The following is a 26,507-nucleotide window of genomic DNA, read 5'->3' as shown; positions in this document are numbered from 1 at the left end:
TAGAGTTCTAACATCGGGTGGAAAACAAAAATGTGGCGGCTGGCTTCAAACTGGCGTCGAGCACTGCATCAAACGTTTTGTCCGAGGTCTGCAAAGCCCCCTCCGGCCCAATTTGTTTGTCATGTCCTACAACCAGCCAGGGGGAAGCAATAGCAGATTTCTGCCATCTATGGAACTTCCCAAACTGCATTGGAAGCCTTGATGTTAACATTATCATAAAAGCACCGAGGCACTCTCAGTCAGTGATGATGTATCATGTGTGAACTGTCTGTTGTTGAAAATTAAACATCGAAAAAACAATTTTGACACCAAACCTGTGCTTTACTCTTCATATACTTGAATTGTGACACGTAAATAAGTCACAGACCCACAGCAAACATATGTACACAATAAATGATGAAGTGCACCAACCAAAAATATGACATAAAGCGATAAAAAGCTGGCAGTTTTAGGCCGACTGGGTCACCTCTTCGTGTGGCCACTGGATTCCGAACACACACATACTTGTCTCGGTGGTTCTTCCATTTTTTAAATTCAATCGCTGGCTGACCTCCAGCCCCGTATTTTCAGCAATCTCCTCCCAAGAATTGCTTGCCATTTGGCAATTTTCAATGTCTTGACGAGACATTGTAGAAGTTGTCGTACTTGTTGTACTCTCGTCGGCTTGGTCCATTTTTGCGTGTGTAGAAAAATCATGTTTGACAATAGCGGTGATTTCGCACTGAACCGGTGTTGAGAGAAATGGTGGAGGAAATGTTTTGTATTCATAAATGTGTCCTCAGTTGATGTTGAAATAATGTTCCTATTGCTTGTCAATATTGACATATTATCTTTTCGCCACAAGATGGCAGGATGGGACTTAATTGTCTAAAGTGCTACTTGTATTACTTCTTCTTGTTTGACTTTGATGACTTTGATTTGTGGGATTGCCTGTGAAGACAGCAATGAGAGAGGATGTATCCGCATGTCACTGGATAGTAAACATGCCAAGTTTTGGCTAAAAGACAACTTATTCTCCGTCAGTTCTTCCTACGAATGCAACGTTGAGCTGCAATCACCTCAACAACCGGAAACAACAGTCTGAGCGGACCAATCACAGTCCATTCCCTCTACATCACACGCGTTGATGCGACGCGAAGTCAGAAAATTCCGAAGGAGCAAGAGATGCTACGGCGCAGGGTCGTAAATCCGGTCTTCCTTAAAGCCACATAAATGTCGTATGTCGGGTTGTCGTAAACCGAGGAATCCCTTGTGAGGCACAGAGTTGTGATGTTCCATGCTTCTCTCTGACTGGTCAAAATGTGTACCTCAAATACATAATTTCATGAAGTCCACACGATTGACTGACAGGCAATTAATATCTTCCTTTTTTAAACCTATGTTAATCCATTAATTCTTTAGAAGAGTGAAGTTAAATTGTGGTTGGGTGAATGTTCATCTTCTTTTACCTTTTTTTATTATGTTTCTTACAATTGATCCACTTCATCTCTCGGGTTTTGCCTGTCAAACAAGCTTCAGGGAGAATTAATTTCTGAACCACAATAAACCCGGAAAAGGAGAGCGGAAGGTTAGCTCTGTTGTTAAACAGAAGTGTGTTATGGAATACCCAAAGTTAACTTAATTATAGCTACTTAGTAACGTGTTGGCTTTTTACTGACGGAAATTTGGTCTCGGTTTACTTCGTTTAATAGTCGTTGTTGAAACAAAATCCAAAACTCCGAATACGATTTTTAGCACAAGGAAATATGGTTTCCGAAATGTCTGAATACAACTAAATCGAAGACCACTTCCAATCCATCTTCTAATGATTGATTGCAAAATGCGCCAAAGCTGCCATTCCTTTCAGGTAAGTTTGGGTACATCATTCGGCAGCCGACAAGGCAAAGTATAGAACTTCCGGGTTACTCGTTGCTGAGCTTTCTGAACTTAATATCTACATAACCTGTTATGTTAATATACTCCTCTGTCAAGTTCAGTGAGTTCATCACCACCCGTCCTGTTTGCTTTCGTGATGTTTTTCCTGCCCTCAGCTTGCCTGTGTTCTCTGTGAAATGAGCTGACTCTGGATAAGTGCTTCTAGCAACCAAACACAATGGCCAGAATATCCTGGTATCAAGAGAAGGTGGGCAGTTGGATGTTTAAAATAGGCTGTTTATTGCCTGAGAGCGCATTATGGCCATGATAAAGTGATGAAAATAATAATAATATATATAATAATTTGGCAATAAAATGTTGTTGATGCCACAGATTGGAGCCTATGACCAACAAATCTGGGAGAAGTCTCTGGAGCAGGCAAATTTAAATGTAAGATAAATATAGATTGTATTGTTTTTATTGTGTGTATGTCTTCATATATATTTAAATCTTTTCTTAACTAGGGTTTGGACAGCAAGCCCAAAAAGACCGGCCACATCAAGAACGATCTCATCGACGTCGACTTAGTTCGAGGTGAGAGTACTTGTTGCCAAATTTCCGCATTTGGACTCATCATTACTAGGGGTGTGACAAAATATCGAAATGATTATATATTGTGATACTTTGTATCCCAAAAGGTTATCGATAGTCTCCTGTCAAGAATTGAGATATCGTTTTATAAAGGTATCAATGTTTTAAAAAAAAAAAAAAAAAAAGGGAACCATCAAGTTGCTACCAAAATCTTCCACCATAATAGTGTCTGTTTTTTTTTTTTTTTTTTTTTTAATTTCATTTCATTTCAGGCAGTTGCATTCATCTTCACAAATACAGATCTTTGCTTTCAAGAAACAACAGAGAGACAAAAAAAAAGACACAAAACATAACAAAATGCCTGAAAGGGAGTGGGACGAAGAAAAGTTATTAAATCTAACCCCGATTTCTCAATTATCATCAAAATAAATAAACTTTTTTCCCGCAACCTGTTTCTGTTTAGTTACATAGAATACATCCTTCCCCGACACATGCAACGGGAGGGCCGAACCCTCAATGTCGATTCCCTCAGTCAAAAAGAGAGAAAACAAGAACAACAAAACTAAAATATATATATATATATATATATATATATATATATATATATATATATATATATATATATATATATATATGCTGTGTGTGTGTGTGTAAATATATACAAATATACACACACACTTATATTGCGTATATCCATACCAGTATGGTAAAAAGACCTACACAAACAGTGATATACATTTAAGACCCTCCCTGAATATACTTAGACCAAATTAATTGTTTATAGTGAAATTTAAATATGTGAATATTTTTACACTCTCTTAGTGATGAACTCAGATTGTTCCATAATTTAACTCCTCGTACAGACACACAGAAGCTCTTACGAGTTGTTCTAAATCTAGGAAGTACGAACTCCCCGTAAGCTCTTAAATTGTGAGCTCTTTCAAGAATGGTGAAATGTGTTTGAAACTTTGCGGGTAATGTGTTGTTAAAAGCTTTATATAGAATAATGGAAGTGTTGTAATCGACTAGGTCTTGAAATTTAAACAATTCAGATTGAAGAAATAGTTAATGGGTGTGATCCAGAAATCCAGTCTTATGAATGATGCGAACTGCTCGTTTCTGTACTATGACTAAAGGATTTGTCGTATTGCAATAGGTATTCCCCCACACTTCCACACAGTATGTTAGATATGGGAGAATCAAGGTACAGTACAGAATACGCAGTGCATTGTGATCAAGATATATTTTAACATCGTTCAAATTTGAAAGGCTTCTTGAAATTTTGGTTTTTATATGTCTGATGTGGGGTTCCCAAGACAGTTTGTCATCAATTATAACTCCCAAAAATTTACTCTCAACATTTTCAATTTGTATACCTTCAATACTAAATGTTGGTTCTGTATCAATTTTTGCATTCCCAAAAATCATTGCTTTAGTTTTACTTATATTGAATGATCATTTATTTATATCCATCCATTCTTTAATCAAGTTTAGTTCCCTGTTCTCGGTAGTTACAAGTTCAGTGCAACTATCACTACTGTAAAAAATATTTGTATCATCTGCAAAGAGAATGAGTTTTATAACTTGGGATACATTAAATATATCATTTATATACAAAGAGAAAAGCTTAGGCCCCAACACTGTCAACTCAGTTATCTCTAAGGCTGCCATTGACGGTGCTCGACGCCCAATCCATTTAGCCTGGGAAAGTACTAGGGCTGCAGCTATCGAATATTTTAGTAGTCGATTAATCGATGGACTAATTAGTTTGAATAATCGAGTAATCGGATAAGGAACATGAGAAATTGAAATACCTGAGCTGAGCCTCAAACGGTATATATATTTTTTTAAATGAGTATTTATGTACTACAAAAGAACAATTACATAGAAAAACATAAAAAAGTTTTTTTTTTTTTTTTACAATGCTCTTAACAAATGGTTCAGACACATATTTCCACAAAAAAAACGGCTAAATATACTTATTAACTAAATTATGAATGCATTAAAAGAAAAACATTAGCTCATACAAAACTTAGCTTACGTTAGTCTTAACAGGGAGCAGTTGGAATCAGCCATGTGAAAAGAGGTAGACCAGAGGTCAGTGTATCCACCCTATACAATAAAACTAAATGGAAACACTTTCAAAATAAACCATTACAACGCCAATGTAATTAAACGAATACTCGAAGCAACAAAATTTAATATGAATATTTTTTTCTAATCGAATACTCGAGTTAATCGATTAATCGTTGCAGCACTAGAACGTACGTTCGTTCATTCGAAACCAGAGCATTCATAGTCATTCGGTCTGATTTTCGGGGCATATACAGGTCAATTGCTGTTCATTTTAGGTCATTTACAGGTCATTTCCTTTTGAGTTTGAATCACTGCCTATTCATTTGGGTGATTCCCAGGTCACGTCCTGTTCTGTAACTCAAAATAAACAGGAAGTGACCCATAAAATACCCCAAAATCAACAGGAAGTAACTGAAAATCAACAGGTAAATGATCTTAAATGGCCCCAAATTACCTCATTGCCTGGCATTGGCTGTCACTGACGGCCATAGACGTCCATTCCATTTGAACTGGGAGGGTGGCAGCGAATGAACATTCGTTCATTCACTGCCATCCCTCCCACTTCAAACGGATTGAACGTCTACTAGTGATAAACCCATTCCAATTCACAGCAGAAGCTTGTTTTTCTGTTTATTAGTCAATTGTAGAATATCATAGAATAACTTCCTGACCAGTGTATCGATGATCGTATCGCCATATCGTCAGATCATCGTTATCGTGAGCTTTGTATCGCAAATCGTATCGTATCGTGAGGTACCAAGAGGTTCCCAGATTCCCACTCCTAATCATTACACCACCCTATTTCCCTTTCAGGTTCCACTTTCAGCAAAGCTAAACCGCAGAGTCCCTGGACAGCGTTGACTCGCAAGGGTTTGGTCCGTGTGCTGCTTTTCCCCTTCTTTTTCTCATGGTGGATCCAGGTCACCTCCAAGCCCATCTCCTCATGCATTCTACTGCTCTACTTCATGCAAGGTTGGTTGTCAACCTTGGTTGGGCTATTGATGCACAGAGGAGGGTTGAACAATATCCCTCTCTTTTTGTAGTGGCTGCCGTGATACTCTATGTGGAGGTCCCCGGGGCAAGTGCCAGCGAGGTATTCGGGCCGTTGTGTTTAATGCTGCTACTGGGAACTGTGCACTGCCAAATTGTGTCCACCGAGTGCAGCCGCTGGCCCTCGGGCGAACCGTCTGCTGGCGACGGCATCAGCGGAAGCAGTCCCGCTCGCAGGAGGAGGTGAGTTATTCACATCTAGGCTCCAGCACTTTGGATTTTGTGAAATAATGTAGCTGTTTGTGCTCTTTTATGTCTCAATCAGGCCTAGGAAGGGAAGGGGGCAGAAGAAATTGGATGAGAAGAATGAAAGAGAGGACAAAGAGCCGCAACTGCCATTGCCGTTAGAGGAAGTTCAGCCAGCGATGAAAATGGTAACCCCATCAATCAAATTTAGAAGCCGGCAAAATATGCCTTATTTGTAGAGGTGCATGATAATTATCGGTCCGATAATAGGAATTATGACGTCGTCACAATAAATCCAATAACATTATTAATAGGCCTGATAATATATAATATTTTTGGCATGGTGTTGGTGGATTGGGTTGTGTGCGTTTGAGTTGTTTCATGGACCAAGGCCACAAAAGTCTCCTCTCCTCTTGCACCAAATGTTTTATCTGCTGAAAAAGTACAATACCTGTTGGGTTTATGTTTGTTTTAGTTCAGTGCTTATTGTTCGGGGGAAGACATCATCAATGATATTGACTAATTTATTGTGATTGACTCAAATTTTATTTATTTTTAAAAAATAAATATGGGCACTTTATTTGAAGTCCAAACTGTTCTTGTCTTTGTTTTGTTCGTTATAATAATGTTCATGTCATCATGAAAATTCTAGTTAGGTCAAAGGTAAGTCTATGCTGAATCCACCACTAGTATTTTTGGCCTACACATGTTCAAAAACCCATGTGAATATACATGTAAAAATTAAGTATATATTATCGGTTATCGTATCGATATCGGCCTTGAGGAGCAGGAGGTTATCGGTATCTGTTTATAAAAAATGGATATTGTGCACCCCTACTTATTTGTAAAGCTGCTATGATTATTCGATAGCAAATCAGTTATAAAATATTTTGTCAACTGTTTTGAGAAACGTCTCTGTATGAATATTCAATTATAAAAAAATGTCAAAATGCCCAGTCTAAACAGCGCAAGTAAATGTTCTCTCATTTCCATCGTCCTCGAAAACACAGTCAATATCTTCATGATTGAGCAAACTAATGGGCCATATACTGGTGACGCTCCAAGAATATGACAAATTTCATGTTTGCATTTACATGGTTCTGTCTTTGTCCGTCTCCATTCAATAAATGTCGCAATTCCGTGTGAAAACAATCTAGTATTCACGCTAGGTCCTAGGGGGCAGTGCAAATTTACAAGGTGACAGTCATTGATGCTCTTCCTTAACAACAACCTACTCAGCCAGGAAGACAACATAGCCGCCAACTCGAATCAATGACATCCACGCATTTTTTCCTTTGCTTCAAAAGGCACAAAAATGCGAACATAAAATTATATTTACATTAAAAATATTAGATAAACAGCAAATTAAATCCAATGTTTTACCATGTTTGCTGTTTTAAATGTTTACTAGCAGCCACTGCAGATGCCCATAGTTCCATTCATATGGTTGTGGAGAAATCCCCACAATGGCGTCCCGTACGCATGCTATTTTTAGACCGTGACGTCGTATTGTAAAGCAGAAGTGGGACATTATAGGCCCGTCCTCGCATAGAAACCATGTTAATTCTGCTACTTTTCTCCGGTAATCTTTCAAAAACGAACATGCCGATCAAACATTGCTTTTTTGGAACTTGTAGAAATTACTCTAGACATTATGAGATATGAAGGATGTTTTTTTCATGTTTCCCGAAACAAAAAACTCAGAGGAAAAAATGTGAAGAATGAATCAGCTTCTGCAGACTTTTAACGCCAGCTCGGCAGTAAACATTTATGCAGTAAACATTTTGTTGGGTTCGCATTGTCTTTAAGAGGACAAAGAGGTAAGCCATTTTGATATTTTTAACTTATTTTTTAGTGTGACGTGAGAATTAAAATGGTATCTGATAGAGCTGGGAATCTTTGGGCACCTAACGATTCGATTACGATTACGATTCAGAGGCTCCGATTCGGTTATAAAATGATTATTAATGCACCCCCCTCCTTTTTTTTTTTCTTTTTTGAATGTTTTTTACATTAGTTCCAAAATTGTTCAAAAATACTCTCAGGCTAAACCAAACTACTATTTCAGTATCAAGTTAACATGTAACAGTAAACAAATATACAAAAATAACAGTAAATATAAAAAACTCCAGTCCCCATTCTGTATCAGCAGCTTTAAACTACATTCAGTTAATTTAGTGTTGTGAATCAACCGTTGAAGTTGTTAAAATTGCTCCCGTTATTCCATAATTTCCCTTTTGTCTACTTTCGACATGTGAAAGTTTTAAAACTATTTTAAAGATAGATTGGAGTCAATATTTTACCGATTTAGGAGCATTTTAGATAAAAAGTTAATTAGGTTAGCTTGGAAGGTTCGCTACAACAGCCTTGCAGGGAAGTGTACTGCTTTAAGATGGCGGCCGTTTACTAACGCCCGCATCTAGCTTTCTGTAGATATGGTGCTAACACTACCGAATCTATATTGCATCTAGTCCTATATAAATAATATCTACCGTAACATTATGTGGATGTACTTTGTAGCAGCTGTCGGCAGAAGTCAGGTATGTTGTTGTTGTTTTTTTCTATCTCGTGGCATGAGTTGAGCTAGAGCCGTTAGTTGAGCATTGGCATTACCCGAGGGGCCGGGTAATGAGAAGCATGATGTTTAGCTACTCTCGCTCCGTTCTTCCTCATTGCGTCCCGAAGACCGCGCAGCGCGCTGAGTGTGTTGTACTTCCGCTTTACTTGGCATATTTCAATAATCGGAATTTGGATGTTTGTGAATCGTTCTCGAATCTTCCACGGCTGAATCGCGAATAATCTAAGAATCGGAAATTTTGCACACCTCTAGTATCTGACTGCCACAGTTACATTTTCTGTTGTAAAAAAAACACAACTTCAGGAAGGGGGAAGTGTAAATAAATTATAGAATTAAGATTTGTTATCAATGAAAAAATTAAAAGTGTTCGTTGGCTGTCACTGAGTAGCATTTGGGATCGCTACACAAACTAACAATATAAAATAACCCATAAGAACGGTTAGAGATTTAGGACAACCAGAGGATATAATATATAAGAAAGACAGGGCTGATGGTAAAGGATAGCTTGTTGAAACAGGAGAATGTCATTGTCAGTCGCGTAAGAAAAAGGTGTCGATAAAAAAGCTAAGGCTATGCTTCGGTCGGCTCGTTTTTTTTTTTGTCTTTTTCAGCCCTCGACACTCAAGCCATTTCTTTAACTGAACATTTTTATGTTCTTCCACATTTTTGCCAGTGAATTTGGCACCAGGGACATCATTTTCGGCGAGAATTGGTAGGTTTAGCTCTGTAAACATCTCCTTCGTACAAGATTTCCATTCATTTCCACTCGGGGAAAAACATTGGCGTGTCCCCCCTTCGCAACAGTAGCTAACGTCATGAATATTAATGAGCAGAAGTGATGTGTTGCTTGCGGTACGCCATTGAATTGTTCCGCTTTGGAGGCCGGAATCAGAAGTTTGTGTCTTCGCCTTCCGTTTTCGCCGTCACCATGTAAAGGTGAGACCATTCCGCAACACAATTGTTGCGTCTTGGTGTCGCAGTGTCACCATGTGAACGGCCCATAAGATATTTGCGGACCGCTGCATGTGATTTAGCAATGACTGATACCGTTAGCATAGTACTCATTCTCCCAACTTTCCCAACAGTGTTTTCTAATGCCGAATTACTGCTAAAATGTTAAGTTCATAGTAATGTAAAAGTTAACTTCATTTTTACAAGCCAATTAGTCGACTAAACTCGTAATTGGTGCTAGTCGACAATCAAAATTAATCATTTGTCAGCACTACTTAAAAGTCAAACAATATAAATGCAGTGGTGCCCTTGACTTACAAAATGAATTTATTCCATGATGACGCTTCAATCTCAAATCATCTTTCCCTACTGAGGCGAATTTGAAAAACACTGGCACGGTGTCAAGTACCATTGTCTTACACATTGTGTATGTAACTGTCAGTGTGTTTTTAACCTTTTTTTACTTGAGAGTTAAAAATGTTTTAAAAAAAAAAAAAAAAAAAAAAACTGAAAACATTACTGTTGTGGTTTTATTTATTTATTTTTTTATATGAAATGGTGAAAAGGTTTTGAACTCCAAATAACTTTGAAGTCACTCAGCACCACACACTCTGTAACACTTATATATTTGTGGTTGTACATGTTGAACGTTAACTCATTCACTGCCATTGATGGCAATTGTCATCCAATCCATTTGAACAGGGGCGGCTGGCAACATTCATTCATTCATTCATTTTCCATGCCGCTTTTTCCTCACGAGGGTTGCGGAGGTGCTGGAGCCTATCCCAGCTAACTACGGGCAGTAGGCAGGGGACACCCTGAACTGGTTGCGGCTGGCAACAATCATTCAAAATCTATTTTACTTCTATCGCTATAAATGGCAGACAGTTATGTAATTTATGAAATGATATTGAAGGAGACACAACAATAGGAAGGTTGCTAATTTGTTTCCAGTTTCAGTGTTATAAGTGATAACATACCAAAGTTAGTAAATGTAAAATCGGTTGATTTTTAAAGCAGATCTGGTTTCATCCATCACCATCAACAACTAATGATTCAATAAATTGAGTCAGAAAATGGAGTGTTGAATATGGTTAAATTACAATATAGCTGAATCTATATTATGCTATTTTGGATAGGAAAAAACAAAATAAATATTCCTTATATTTAGTCAAGTGGTTGAAATATACTCTCACTAAAAACCTTTTACCATGTCGTCACAGGGCAAAGGAAAGTCGAGCTTCGGCGCATCAGATGAACTCTCGAGTGAGGAAGAGGGTGGTGTGCAACAGGTGGAGGGGATTCCCGCGGACCCCTGGCTGCCATCTGCACTGCCATCTTCTGTGCGGAACAGAAAGACCGCCACCAAAGCTGCTGTCAGGGCTCCGGTGAACCTTCTTGTTCTCTTATTATTTCTTTATAAACACTGAGTATAAAGTTTATATTCTGCTTAATCGGACTTGTGCAACAATAGGAAATAGCCGGGGCGTTCAGGATAAAGCCGCGAGAAGTGGAGCGCTTACGGCCGAGCGGGGGCTCCCGACCGGCCTCCGACACTGATGAAACCATGTGGGAGGAACTCCTCCAGGACCCCGACTCTGCCTCCACGGGGAGCAGTGACAGCGAGGACAACGGGAGGTTCGCCAGCGGCCTTGCACTTAAGCAGAACATCACGCTGAGCAGTGACGACGAGAGTCTGAAACAAGGCATCGCAGGGGTAAGCACCAACCTACTTGCTAAAAGGCATGAATGATAATGGTGGGTATTTATAAATGTATCTGGCATGTCGATGCAGCACCAACTATCCTGGCTTCAGGCATGCCACCCTTCCAGGGACAGAGTCAGCGCCATCATATGGGAGCATGGCGAGTGTAAGAAAGCAGACATGTCTGTTCTGGAGATCAGCGGGATTATCCTCACTCGGGTACAGTCAGATTCCTTAATGAGACTGTTTGGAAGCGTTTTTTAGGAAAAATGGCATTATTCCGCCCCAACTAACCATCGAAGACTCACATCGTTGTCGTAAAACCTCGTCCCACGCACCAATTTAGAGAAGGCTTTTAACATGTACCCGTTTTCTTTGATATTTCAATATTCAAGTATAGTTGGTATATTTTTAAATGTTACACATATACATACTCATAAATAGGGATGGGAATCGAAATCCGATTCCAATTCGGAACCGGTTCCGAGTGTTTCGAGGCTTCGACATCACAATGAAAAAGCCTTAACGATCCCTTTAACGATTCCTAAAGACGCGTATTGCGTCGTGACGTGTCTTGTTGTCCAGACGCATCAAACTAGCATGGCGCCAAGAACCACTCGCTCCAAAGTTGGACTACACTTCACCAGGAAAGAGTGTGAAAATGAAAGGTTACGACGGATAAGCACGAGCATTGCAGCCATAAACATAACAATGGCAGCACGTAGTTTCAAACGCTCGAAAGTGTGTCTTCACTTCACGAGGAAAAATTACAACAAAGCGACTTGCAGTCATTGCAAGGTGGAGATAACTGCATCGGGAGGGAATAGACTGCACTGTCCTCACCGAGACAGCTATACAGCTAGCTAAACTCCGAAATGACGATACAGAAGACGTTGGTATAATTTGCTGACTTTATTCAACCATCACTTGAAGAGTGAAACTAAAAATAGAAATGAAACAAATCAATTTCGTCCCCAATAACAAACAGGTTTGCATCAACGTAAATCAGCGATGATTAGCTGCTAATAACAGTATGGTTAGCATTCGTTCGCTAGCATTAGCACATCGTTCAAACCACTACACAACTGGATTTAAGTGTCCGATCGCGAGTGGAAACACAACAACAACAACGCAAAAGATTATACATACAGGCGTTGCCTCTGTAGATATTAACATTAACAAAGAACGTAGGCTCGTAGAAGTGTTTCCCTCTCTCACTTCGCACGCTCACTCGCTTGGATGCGGCATTTCTTCGGGTGCCCAAACTGCGGCCCGCGGCCCAAATACGGCCCACCTCCACATTTGGTCCGGCCATTTTGAATTTTTTTTTTTTCTCAATCGTGTTATTTATTTCCTGGCCTTTTTCCTTGAAGAATTCAGAGCGGGTTATTTGGTTATTATCTATTTAATTAATAGTGTTTTTATTATTAATTATTATTATTATATTATTATTTTTATTTTATTTACTTTAATTCCGTGAAGAATCCAGAAAGGGTTATTTGATTGTGGCTTTCTGAAAAACAATAATTTTTTACATTTATGCACTTCTGCAATCGTCACACTTTTTTTGTTACAAACTGACCCCGGCCCCTCATCAGAGAAGGGAAAAGTTATGTGGCCCTCACAGGAAAAAGTTTGGGGACCCCTGCTTTAACACATATTGCCAAACGCAGAACAACAACCTATCTCCCAATATATACCAATATTTTTTATTTCTATTAGATAAATGTTTCAGTAAAATGTTACACATTCTTGTGTATTTGCCACTTATTGCCACAGTTAACATTGAGGCTTTGGGCCTCTTTTGATCTCGTTGTGAGTTTGTAAGGTTGTGAGTTCTGATTAAACAAACTCAATGCCAATCAAAACGTTTGTTGTTCTTTTCCCCCAAATTAGAATCGATAAAGAATCGAATCGTTAAGCAATATCGATAATGGAATCGGAATCGTAAAAATCCTATCAATTCCCATCCCTACTCATAAACAATGCAGCATGTTGTTCGTGCGGTATTGTACTAATCATTTCCAGATATTTAGGCATAACATATCTACAATTGTTTAGTATGTTTAGTAAAAATGTGTTTGGCATTTGTGCCCAAGCCAGCTAGACATTGGGAAGTGAACAGAAAGAAACAGAAAAAATGATCAGTTTAAATGAAATGCAGAGTGTTTTAACACCCTGTATTGTACCCAACGCAGAGCAGATATAGCATTTGCAGCCACCACACACAGTCATGGTTGCACCACTTCCCATCATGCATTTGGGCAGAACAGGTAAGTCGCTACAGTATCATTTACTGAAAGCTCAACAAATACACTGGATGGCAATATTTACTCACAATATACAAACTCACATTTATCCTTTAAGAATTACAAGTCTTTCTATCCATGGATCCCTTTCACAGAAAGAATGTTAATAATGTTAATGCCATCTTGTGGATTTATTGTTATAATAAACAAATACAGTACTTATGTACAGTATGTTGAATGTATCTATCCGTCGAAAAATATGGCATATATTAGAGATGGTTTGAATTGCGATTAATTCCGATCAATTCATTTTTAAGCTGTGATTAACTCGATTAAAAATTTTAATCGTTTGACACCCCTAGTGTTTTTTGTATCATAAGCAGACACCATCATTGGATCCAGCAAACTTGCAATGCAAATGTAATGTTCTTTTTCAGTTGTCAGATCTCTTTCATCAAGTCTATTGCTACTTTTAATTTGATGCAACTATGCACTGCAGTGCCAAAGACCATATACTTCATATATCACTATTGAATTTTACACAGCTGAGAAATTTGGTGATACTTAAAAGCATATTGAAATCAGTTCATGACCTTAACACTGGAACACATCAGTATTCATGTTTTTGTTTGTGTTACTTTTGGAACAAAAACATGTTTATGAAGGTTCAAACTTGGCTGCAATCATTATTTCATTCATTACAATCTTGATCTGATGCCTCATCTTCTTCTCCTCAAGGTGAAACTTGCAGAGCAGGGTGTGGGCTACCTGGTGTTCGGTGGGCTGGTAACGGCCACGTTGGCGCTCCTTCCCTTCGCCTTCCGCCTGGTGCAGCGTCTGAGCATGTCCAACCCCGGATCGCCCTCGGCGGCTGAGTTTCTGGAGGTTGCCTTTAGCCCAGCCAGTGTGCACGCCTATGCCTTCTTCTTCATCACCACTGTGCTCAGAGTGTGCCTAACAGGGCTCTTCTTCTTCATGATGTGCGTGGCGGAGAGGACCTATCAGCAGGTGAGTGTCGATAGTTCATTTTTATTTAATGATTTATTCAAGATCCTGCAAAATGGAAGTCAACATAAATTATTTGATTGAGGCAGAGAAAAATAAGCTTGACAAATTTGAATGAATGAAAACATGGCTACGTTCAAGTTGGCTACTCCATCGCGGTCCCGTCGACGTTGGAGGCAATTGCAACATAGTCTCGTACGGCCACATTTTTGCACACTTTGCCGCTAACTAGTGCTGCAACGATTAATCGATTAACCCGAGTATTCGATTGGAAAAAAATATTCGAATTAAATTTTGCTGGCTCGAGTATTCGTTTAATTAAAGTGCCATTTTAGTGGTTTGTTTTGAAAGTGTTTGCCTTTAGTTTTATTGATTTGGGTTGATAAACTGCCCTCTAGTCTGCCTCATTTCACATGGCTGAACCCATCTGCTCCCTGTTAAGACCAATAAAAGCTCATTTTTGTTTGAGCTAATGTTTTTTATTGCATTCGTAATTTAGTTTAAAGGTATATTTAGCAGATTTTTGTGGGAATATGTGTTCGAACTATTTGTTTAGAGCATTGTTAAAAATAGTTGGCATTTCATAGCATTTAAACTAGCGGACTTTTGCTATGTAAGTTAGCCAATTGTTCTTTTGTTGTACATACAACCTCATTTATTTATTTTTTTATACCGTTTGAGGCTCAGGTCAGGTATTTTACTTTTTTATGTTCCTTATCCGATTACTCGATTATTCGAACTAACTAGTTCATCGATAAATCGACTACTAAAATAATCGATAGCTGCAGGCCTGCTGCTACCTGAAAATAAAACTCAAATTATAGCTGATCATAAGGTGTATATACTGACGCCCACTGCTGCACGATGCAACACGTTGACTGCGGAGCTTCCTGATGGAGCTTCGGGTGTTATTACACAAAGCCCAAATTACATAAAACATTTAAACACCCGAGGGAATATGTATTTTTGGGTAGGAGGATGTAACTTGTAGGCTTAGCTCGATGACCAGGTTTTGAAAGAGGAAGTTGCAATTTCAGTTGTAATATAGTGGGAAGGGTGGAGCCAGAAACTCAGGTTTTCACAGAAGTTAGTAGATGTTCTGTTTAGGCGTGTTAAAAAACTCTGTCCATGTTTTCAGCACTTAACTTTAAACACATTTTATGTATTTAGAAAGAAATCATGAAAAGGACATTTAACTCACCCACTGCCAACTAACTTATATGCTTAGTTAACAGAGTATGCGTTGTGATATTTAGTAAAAGAAAATTAATACTGAAAAGATCCATTAATTTACTTCTTTATCACATTGGCCATATATGATGTCTCCTCCAGAGACTTTTATTCGCCAAACACTTCAGCCACCTGACATCTGCTCGCAAAGCCAAGAAATCGGAAATTCCTCACTTCCGACTGAAGAAGCTCCAAAACATCAAGATGTGGCTGTCCCTGCGTTCCTTCCTTAGGGTGCGCACCTGCATGTCTTTTGTGCCACCACAACCGCCGCATGCCTGTTTTACCACTTGCCCTTCCTCATTCATGCATTGCAGAGGCGAGGGCCGCAGCGCTCCGTCGACGTCATTGTTTCCACCATCTTCCTCCTTGCCCTTTCCATCTCATTCATCATCTGTGCACAGGTAAACACAATATGTCAACAGTGGATCTTGTGTCACCTAGCAAATGATGGTACCAAAGTGTTTTTCTATTTAATTTGATTTTTTTTTCCTAGCTTTTGCAAAGCCACAAGACCTTCCTGGATTCGCTGACTAACTGGGAACTGATGTTGTGGGCCTCCTCGCTCATCCTCTTTCTTCTTCGACTCGCCACCCTGGGGTCTGAGACCAACTGCAAGTACAGCAACTCCTCAGTGCTGCTTACTGAGCAGGTTAGCACCAAATAACCTCATAAGCCAATGCTTGACCCGTCTAACAGTAAGATAAACTTTTACAAATTGTGTGTCTTTCAGATTAATTTGTATCTGAAGATTGAGAAGAAACCCAACAAGAAGGAGGAGCTCAACATTGTGAATAATGTTTTGAAACTGGCTACGAAATTGATGAAGGTGAGTTCAACAAACTAGTACGTTTTTAATTTCTAAACCATTTCATAAACTATTTACTAGTGTTGCACCGATACTATTTTATGGCTCCCAATACAGATTTCCACACCCGGCTGTGTGGTATCAGCCAATGCTGATACTTTTTCAATACCCCATTTTTCAAAAAGATATGGCGGAAAACACTCAGGTGACTTGAAGTTCAGCTCCGAGACCCCCAATTTAACCCACCTTCAAAATGGTCCAATATGCAAATGTGATACATCATTGGAAAGCTTAAAACCTCAAATTTTCTTAAATTTTTGAACAGGAGGGCATTTTTTTAAAAAAAATATTTTTTTAAAACAGCAAAACCGTATCTGGAGGTGAGAGCACGCAAGAGCAGAATTACAGACACCATGAATTTAACGAGATATTATCGTGCACTTACCTTGTTTCTATCCAAAAACTCCATGTAGCATGTATCATGGAGTGTCAAGACACATCTGAATGACCACAGCTGGATTTTGGGGGGATTTTACGGGTGAAACATGGTAATATAACAAGGGTCGATATGCAGAAATCGCAGACATCCAGAAGTGGTTGAGATTTTCTTTTTCATATACTATATATTCCCTTTTAAAGGTTTAAAAAAATTTTTTTTTTGTTTGGATCAATTATTTATCATCTAACATATCAGAGAAAATGCGACAGTAACAAAAAAAAATACAATTAAGCAATAGTTATGAGGTAGATATCCATGACTTTTTTACAGACGCCATTTTTTCATTGTGACATAATTTGTTTAAAAGTTTAAAATATGCGAGTGAATAATCTTTTGAAGTCGCTTTTTTTTTTTTAAGCGAAATATGAGACATCAATTGATGATTCTAAACTGAAAACGACAGACATTTTGAATAATAAATATCATTAATTACCTTCGTTTTATGGCTGGGTTGAAACAAAAGCGGTTGCGCGACATCTGTAAACGGGGGTTTTCAGGGTAAAACGGACAAATTAATAATAGTTTGGGGGCTTAATGCACCATGAATCTGCGATGGAAGCATATAGACATATTGTTCTGTCAAACACAACAGTTGTTTTGCCTTAAAATACAGCAGTTTCTTTTAAAGAGGAGTGCAAGAGCAGAAACTGCTTTTTCAATCTTGTCTGTGTTTTCCACCATATACAAACGTTTTTTTCTTACAATACCAAATTACTGTATAGTGCAGGGGTCGGCAACCTATGACACGCGTGTCAGCACTGGCACGCGAAGGGTTAACCAGTGACACGCGAGCGCATGGCAAAATAATAGTTATATATATTTTTTTTACCTGAAATTAAGACATTTTTAGTTGCACGCCCTGTTATTTAGGGCTTTACAGGAGCGTCCCTCCCGACCCCTCTGCCTATAGCGTTATTTGCGAACAATTATGGATTTTGAGCACACTTCCAGCTCTTCAATTTTTCGATTCCTGCGCTCGTCGTTTTTTTTTTTCCCCTCTGCGCGCTCAATTCTGCGCGCTCAATTCAGCACCCGCTACTAACGTGTCACGAAGCCAACCAGTCAGAGAGCTGGCGGAAGTACACAGTGTCACCAATCTGCACTTTTTGGTGCTGTTACTCCAAGCCCCAGCGTGGAGGCCAGCGGGCCAGTAAGCAGGTAGACAGCCGGCGAATCGCCGGCGTCCGCGCCGGGAGCCCCGTCGCTTTAACTTTGAATTGAGATCCCGATGTCACACACTCGCCCCGGCGCGGAGGCCGGTCGCTTAAGATACGGGACTGTACACCCCTGTCCCGGCGCATCGCAACACTCCGGTTGGACCCCGATTGCCAGCTGTCAGGTCAGGGCAGCGGGTGAAGCGATGCTTGCACTGTAGTATGGAGTGGACCGGCGACTAACGTGGCTCGTTGCCGTCGATTCGTCCGGTGCTTACTTCGGAGAGGTGGCAGTGTGTATAAAAACACTGTGACGCGTTGGATGGCGTTTTACTGGAGACTTTTATTAAACAAAACAAAAACCAGCGGGGGACACAGCCTCTTCTCTCCTTTTCACGCCACTCTCCGCTCTCTCTCAACACCTTCCTTTGCTCCCTCTCTTTTTCTCGCACAGACGCCCAATTCTTCTTCTACGCTTAACTAGTAAGCCGATCATATTGTAGGGGACAGCGGCCCCTTGGGGATACCGGTAACAACTGGTTGCCTGGTTACTTCCGGTAGCTCTTTTGTGCATTATGCCTCGAGAGTGTTGTGTGTCGCACAACAAGTGTCAAACGCCACTACGAGACAAAACATGACAATTCATAGAAAACAGGGCCGAGGAACACATTAAAGTGGGCATCTTTTATATTTGTAATATAAAATATAAAATTGTGCATATAATTCACTGTTTAAGTTGCTAGTGAACAAGACAAAATGTAAGAGTCGGCTGTTCTGACTTTGAAGGCTCTCTGTACTGTGAGAGACCTGCACTGAGAATCACACCTGTTCTCCTTTGCGTGCTGGGGTGTGTGTGTGTGTGTGTGTGTGTGTGTGTGTGTGTGTGTGTGTGTGTGTGTGTGTGTGTGTGTGTGTGTGTGTGTGTGCATAAAATGGTACAGCTGTACAGCTGTTATTACTCTTGCACTTATTTTCAAGTTTTGATATTTTCTACAAAATGCATTAGTTTTTAGTTAATTGATGAAGACGAATGGTAGTTATACAAATTAAATGTATGTCCATGTTTTTTTTATTTGGAGTAAAATTACAGCTCTGCCGGTTATAAAAATTCGGATGCGCGTCATTAATCTTGGGGTGGCACACTGATTGACAAGAAAATTTGAAAGTGGCACTCCACACCAAAAAGGTTGCTGACCCCTGGTATAGTGTATACTCACCTGACTCACCTAACTAGTTAGTGGGAGGGTGCGTCTTGGCCAAAAGAATAACAAATTTTTATTTTTTTTCCCAATTGGCTGTTATTGACAGCACTAGACATCCAATCCATCTGAAGTAGGAGGGTGGCAGTGAATGTTCATTCGCTGCCACCCTCCCACTTCAAATGGATTGGACATCTACTAGTGACAATCTAAACAAAATTCACAGAAGGATGATTGGACACCACACGATTGGACGTCTATCGTCTGGAACGGCGACGAGTGCTCATTTTTTAACGCCGGTGTGCGTAGCTGGCATAGGGTAATCTGAGGTTGGAAACTAGATCTCGAAAAGTAGATATTGCACAACGTTGGAACGTTATTTTTTTTTAGTACTCCTCGATTCCAAGGACGTCATTCCAGTGCTGTATTGGTACCGATACTAGTATTGGTACAACACTAATTGCTAACCAACCTCCTAACAGGAACTGGACACGCCGTTCCGCCTTCTCGGCCTGACCGTCAACCCGCTCATCTACAACATCACCAGGGTTGTCATCTTGTCGGCCGTGTCTGCAGTAGTCAGTGACCTGCTGGGTTTCAACATCAGAGTGAGTTTTGCAGCAGATTCAAACACTCAAAAACAATAGAAATGCAGTTGTGTTTTTAAATGTGAGTTCGAACTTTTTTGATGACCACAGTTTTAACTTTAAACATTCATTTCTCAAAGCATCTTCCCCCATTGAAGTAAATTGAATTGCCACTAACCCATTCCAACTCCATCAAAAGATAAACCTTTTATAATTACCTTTTAATTGAAGGTAAAGAAGAACAATTTGGGGGCATCATGTTTTCAATCTTCATTGTGCTACTCTTTTTGATATGCGCACCCCGGTCACCAGTGGGCAGTACGTTCCACAAGTAGGTTTGTCAATGTAGCAGAAGGGGGGGAGGGGACACTCAGGCTTGACTTCAATAACAAAGACATTTACATCCAGGTATGAAAAATAAAATCATTACTTTTGATATTAGATTGTCAAAACATCTCCCAATAGTAAATGACGAAATATTAGTTTTACAAATACATTCAAATGGTAAGAAGGATCACTTTAATCACTGTTTAAAGGGATCCACGGACAGAAAGACTTGTAGTTCTTGAAAGATTGAACATTATTATAAGTTAAAATAATTTGATATTAAAACCCCTCTTGATGTTTTCGTTTTTATACAATTTGTAAAATTAGTTTAACTAGTAGGTCGCCATTGTTGTTGACATCGCAGGGCGGTGACATCATTGGATTACGCTGGTGGGCTTCCAGAGTATGACTCTAGCGACATAAACATCATCTGTTCAACCCTTTCAATTTTAACCCAAGAGGAACATCAATGAGCATGACAGCACTGTCGATATTTTACAAAACAAACAGCAAAAGCAAAATGAACAGGAAAGACGGAATGCAATGAGACGACAGTATGGCAAAACCAGTGTTCTGCAAAAATGTGCTACACCGGCGAAACGTCCTTACAGTAGGCGAATTTGACACCCAGAGTACTACCGTGCGCTTTCAGCTTGTTTTGTTTAGATGCATACAGACAGAACATACTAAAGATGCCTAAAGAAAATACTTAAACGTCGTAATATTAAATAAGAGTGGTTTAAATACGCTAATTGACTAATGTGGTCAACAGATCAACAATCTACTTTAAAGCTACCACAAGAAAACACAATGCTTAAAAGTATGAGAGGGAAACACATGGAAAAAGTATTTGAGGCAATGCAAAAGTAATTAACGACATAATAAAAGCACAAATAGTAAGTACTCGCCGCTTTTAACCGATGTGCAGTGACAAACTACGTCATCACCCCGAACGCCCATTGCGCAAAAAAAAAAACATGCCGACCTCCGTAGGTCTAAACATGTACTAAATATTATAGATTTTTAAATCAATTGTGATATTTTATGTGTTTCTAATGACATATTTTAGTGAAAGAGAATAATTGTGTCCGAGGTTCCCTTTAAACCTTCTAATCCAGGACAGCGTTTTTTAATGCAATTCAGTCGTATTTAACTCTCGAATACAGAGCTATACATACAAATTTTATCTCATGAGCCTTTTTCTTTCAAACTTCTATGACTTTTACCAAAATACAGTTTGTGAATGAAAAAGAATAGCTGAGCTCCACACTGATTTTCATTGATACTTTCCATCTTTTTCTTCCCTGGTGTGAGGTTTTAATGTCCTTTTGTTTTTGTTTTGCAGCTGTGGAAAATCAAATCCTAATGTGAATGTGGCAACGGGACTTTTTGGCTTTTAAAACGGGGAAAAAGTGCTGCTTTTTGGCCTGTGGGCAACTCGTGCAAAGCTACTGACCGCCTGGTGACGGCTGGCGCTATGAAGCGTCACTCTTTGGATCCCTTTTAATGTGGTCTAACATAGCTGGGAAAGTGAAATATTGTACAGTCTTCTGAGATCTAAAAATGCTACATAATGCCAGTAATTTAACACAGGTGCGCCTCTTACTTGGTTTCTATTTATTTTAAGTTCTAGCACTTACGTATTATTAGACTATGATGACCACTATTTTTCTTTTCCATTGACGACCACTCTTATTGAACTATGCAAGTAGGGATTGATTAACCCTTGTGTTATGGTCATCTTTTTCCAAGCAAAGCAACAGTGTTGTAAGGTTAAGATCCCTTGTAAAGTGGGGGTACGCTCATTGCTCACTTACGGACATTTTTGAGCATTCATTGAACCTGTCTTACTTGCATGTGAACTGTGGGAGTATGTGCTATTATTGCAAGGGGATGAGAACATTTTTGGTGTAGCAAAGAACCACTTCATTTTTTTGTTTTTCTAATCTATAAGGCACATGTAGACTACAAGCATTTATGTTGTCAAATTGGGACTTTTTGCAATAACATTTACTTTGATAATTCCTTACTTTTAGAATGTGGACCAGATAAAGTTCTTAGGGACTGATTTAATAATCATTTGTAAAATAAAATGTTTCCACTTCACTCTTGGTGTTTGTAGATTGGAGTTATACAGAAGCTCTTGGTTTATGACGGAGTTATGTTAATACAGTACAGGCCAAAAGTTTGGACACACCTTCTCATTCGTGCATTTTCTTTATTTTCATGACTTTTTAGATTGTAAATTCTCACTGAAGGTAGTAAAACTGAATAAACACGTGTTAGCAAAAAAAGGTGAAATTACTAAAACGCGTGTAATATTTTAGTATCTTTAAAGTAGCCACACTTTTTTGCACAGTCTTGCCATTCTCTTGATGAGCTTCAAGAGAGAGTCACCTAAAATGTTGTTTGACTTCAAAGGTACGCCTTTTCAGGGTTGATTAGAGGAATTTATTGCTTTATCAATAGGGTTGGGACCTTCGTGTTGAATGAGGTGTGTCCAAACGTTTGGCCTGTATATTAGGATAGCTAGTCGATAGTGTTTCCTTAGAAATAGTGAGCAATCTTAGTCACAGTATTTCAAACTAATTTTCAAACAATTTGGTTTGTCATAAATGTCAGATCGTGTTTTTTTGTTTTTAGAACAAAAAATGGGTAAGGCTGCAAAATTATAGTCATTTGTTCAGATTTCCACTTTCATTTGTTGCCATGTCAAATTTATCTGACCAGAACCCCGATTGGTTTAAAAGTATTTTAAGTTTTTAACCCTTTATAGGGCGCACATTTGAGTCATTGGCTGCCATTTATGGTGCTACCCATTCGATCCATTTTTACTGTCCTCCAAGTTTAAATAAACCGGACATCTATTCTTGTCAAATGCAGGCAATGAGTTAAGCAAACACATGAAATTAAAAAAAGAAAGGAATCAACTTTAGAGTGTTATTGGGGGCTGTAACCAGAGTGGGGGTTTTTTTGTATTAATTTTAATTTTATTAATTTTGTTTTTAAAACATTTGACAACTATATAATTGGATTTACTCATTTAAAAAAAGTTTAATAATAAACAAGCACAAGTGTGCCACAGCAAACTACAGGCTGAAGGCTGTGCGAACATGTCTTCTACTTGCCAACTCGTAGCCTACAGGCAACACAGGCACATATAAGTCCACAGTTAATTAATCAGCCCTGATACAAAAAATAAAAAATTGGGCTCTGAGGATTGATGGATAGGTCTACTGGTCTATGCTACATAGCTACCAACTTTTAAGAAGATTGGTTCACGAATGATGTAAGAGTAGGACTTCAAATTTTGATTCCACAAGAAAACCAACTACTTGTGCCGCTTGAGAGGCATTCAGCCCATGGAAAAAAATTATTAGAAAAATTTTATTAATATAACTGAGACCTAGGATCCACATATTTGGACATCACATTTCAGGTCATAAAGGCCACCGTAATTTTTGGACTATAAGGCGCACCTGACTATAAGCCGTCATCCACCAAATTTGACACGAAAACAGAATTTGTTCATAGATAAACCCCACCGGACTATAAGCTGCAGCTGTTCTCACAGTATTGTGGGATATTTACACCAGAAGATATTATTCTGTATTATTTTATGTGACAGCGGCATCATAAGACTGTCATAAGCCCGCCTAATTATGACATGACACTGTCATGAGTATTAATGAATGTTTATGACTGATGCAATTTAGTGTCATTGGGCAAATTATCTCACTTTTGAATTGATGTAAAAGATCCGAGCTGCACAAAAATGGAGTTATTGACAAAATCTGCCGGATGACACTCAATGACATGTCATAAGCATTTGTTAATGCCCATGATAGTGTCATGTCATAATTATGACGATCTTATGACAGTCTTATGACGCCGCTGTCAAATAAAGTTTTACCTATTAACTCAAATCAACAAATGGGCCGCACTGGACTATAAGACAGTCTTTATGGGGCTGTTTTTTTTTTTTTTGTAATTAAAATTAAAAATAGTCACTTGTCCCTTAAAAATTGATAAAATAAAATAAACTTTCTTCAAGAGCAATAAAAATAGCTAACTTCTAAATTCCCATCACAACTAAAAAAGGGATAGTTCAGTCAGTAAAATTATTTGTATTTAATATTAGGCCTATTAGCTTTTGCCCATAGGCGGAGTTTGACTTTTGTGGCAGTGGGGTGGGGGGCAAAAAATGTTGATGACCCTGAAACAATCAGCAATAAAATTAACTTACAAGAAATTTGCTCGGTTGGTAGCTTAGCCCATGCTCGTAAATACAGGCATCCCTGCTATGTGTGTGTGTGCGTGCGTGAGCGTGTGCGTTTTTCTGTGGAGAAGTAGATGCCGATTTTTGCGTTCCGCGGAGATATCCAATTTAATGCCAAGTTTTTCCAGTCACTCACTCCCTTGCGAAACGAATCCTCACCATGGTGAGTTTGAAAATGGCGGCAGGAAAAATAGGACACTGCATCCTTTTTGACTAAATATTCCAGCCATTTATAATAATACATTGAAAATGAGCGTTTTTTTGTTTCCCATTATTTTTTAAGGGAATTGTAAATCAGGCTGCTTCGGACAGCTATGCTTTTGGCCAAGGTCGTCGTCCATTGAATATGGTACGCCCTCTTTTGTACAATTAGGGTTTTTAGTGGGACAAACTGAAACTCCGCTCACCATTTTAGCGGTGCTCTCCGGCGTTTCATAGTCCACATCTTCAACCCTTGGCTCTCGGTCAGTAGTTGTTGTCGCTTTTGAATGCTTAGGTATGATAAAAATTACATATATCCATCTTGTTTCTTCTATCCTGAGGTGGTTTTGGCTAAGCAAAGCAAATTACTGTCTCTAAGGTGCTAGTCACATGATCTGTTCAAAATTTAATTTTGACCCATTATGAAAATATTTTTTTGTTCATTTCATTCATTTTTTAAAAATTTTTCTTTATTGCTGTACAACTTTTATAGACATCATTTTACCGGCAAAGTCAATTTTAAATTTATATACTGTATTGAAAAGTCAATTACATGCAATGACATTTTCGGCCACCATCAAAGGATATGCCCCGCCGTCTCCCCCATAAACACATACACGCAGCCAACCCCGACACAGAAATACAACATGTCGACAACATGCCGGCCCCTTAGGAGAGGAGGGATATTAGAAGTTTTGTTTCGGCCAACCGCAGCCACATTCAATTAATCAATTAATTCGGTTCATATTCGTGAGAAATGTAGCCCTGACCTCCGTTCACCCAATCTGTTTGGTCTTATTAATGCCCCGTCCCCAGCAAAAAGTGTACATGCAGGTTATGCTGTTATATAGTCCCAACAATGTTGAGACCAAACCTACGCCCTTGGGCAACAAAGTAAACTACTAGTATATAGCAGGAGTCGGGAACCTTTGGTGCTGAGAGAGCCATGAACACCACATATTTTTAAATAATTCGGTGCGAGCCATACAATATGTCTAAACCTAAAAATACAAGTAATGTGTGCATTTTGTGTAATTTCAGCACTTAAAGTACAGTAAGTCAATAAGTCTCTGACTTCTTTTTAATAACATAGTTATGGTGTGCTAATCAACGATGAGTATTTCTTACCATTAATGCAACTTCTGGTGCTGCATGGGTTTGCTGATGGATTTGTAGTCTGGTTGATACTTGCAGGTGTTGAGAAACTACTAAACTACCGAAATAAGTTTATCCATCGGTAGATTTTTTTCTTTACCAAACTCCGTGAAGGACTTGAATAAGTCCTACCCTCTTGTTGTCCCTTTCATAGTCAAAACCTTGCAATCAAGCTGAACTGCGATAAATCGCTGACGTCTGTTGACTCCTCCAAAGCGAAGAAAAAATGGTGCTGCATTTATGTCCTACTGAAAAGTACGATACTCTGCGTCTTTTTTCTTTTTGCCATCTTCACAATAGAGTTTCTAAAATTAGATGACAACGTGGAAAACTAAACTAAAAACGAGGAAAGTTTACTTCCTGATCTCACGCACACACGCACAACGGCCACTGTTTTTGACAGCAAAATACGGCAGCCCCTTTGAACAGCGTCTCTGCCTCATCTGCGTTGCCTATGCGATAGATAGATAGATAGATAGATAGATAGATAGACACAAGGACATGTATGTTTGCCACTTTCCCACTAAAATTACTGCGAACCGGCTTTCTAGTCACCGATTGTAGTATATGGACTACGTGTCCCATGATCACCCTGGGCTCACACAGCCAATGGCATGGGACTTGGCACATCTAGGTTGCTATTTGATGATATCTATTGCGGGAGTGTTGTTGGAGCATTAAAAAAAAGTTAACATACGCCGCAAAAGTCACGTCTGCTCATTACTGCTCAACATCGTTGTATGACTGGTGACCATCGCCGTTTCGCCAAATGTGCAAAGGAGTATAACGAAACTTTTTTTTTTTTTTTTTTTTAATAATTAAA

The 26,507-nt window shown here is 39.0% G+C and overlaps 1 protein-coding gene across 3 annotated transcripts; it reads left to right on the top strand.

Annotated features, from left to right (window-relative positions):
- The first annotated feature begins 925 nt into the window (after nucleotides 1-925).
- Nucleotides 926-22,155, top strand: phtf1 (putative homeodomain transcription factor 1). Of its 3 annotated transcripts, none has more exons than XM_057846769.1 (17): nucleotides 926-1,846; nucleotides 2,031-2,122; nucleotides 2,248-2,304; nucleotides 2,379-2,448; nucleotides 5,335-5,493; nucleotides 5,565-5,754; nucleotides 5,837-5,945; nucleotides 10,510-10,662; nucleotides 10,761-11,003; nucleotides 11,082-11,210; nucleotides 13,979-14,248; nucleotides 15,578-15,709; nucleotides 15,793-15,879; nucleotides 15,972-16,127; nucleotides 16,209-16,304; nucleotides 19,618-19,743; nucleotides 21,395-22,155. In XM_057846769.1, the coding sequence occupies exons 2-17, from the start codon at nucleotides 2,093-2,095 to the stop codon at nucleotides 21,413-21,415; spliced, it is 2,028 nt and encodes a 675-aa protein (XP_057702752.1). In that variant the 5' UTR covers nucleotides 926-1,846; nucleotides 2,031-2,092; the 3' UTR covers nucleotides 21,416-22,155. The 3 variants fall into 3 exon arrangements, with proteins under 3 accessions (XP_057702752.1, XP_057702750.1, XP_057702751.1); XM_057846767.1 differs by having other exon boundaries at nucleotides 10,510-10,674; XM_057846768.1 differs by having other exon boundaries at nucleotides 926-2,122; nucleotides 10,510-10,674.
- The last annotated feature ends 4,352 nt before the right edge of the window (nucleotides 22,156-26,507 follow it).

The sequence above is a fragment of the Corythoichthys intestinalis genome, chromosome 9 (genome assembly GCF_030265065.1).
Source record: "Corythoichthys intestinalis isolate RoL2023-P3 chromosome 9, ASM3026506v1, whole genome shotgun sequence".
NCBI lineage: Eukaryota > Metazoa > Chordata > Actinopteri > Syngnathiformes > Syngnathidae > Corythoichthys > Corythoichthys intestinalis.
The sequence above is the reverse complement of the archived record's forward strand: the minus strand, read 5'-3'. Positions and strand labels throughout refer to the sequence as shown.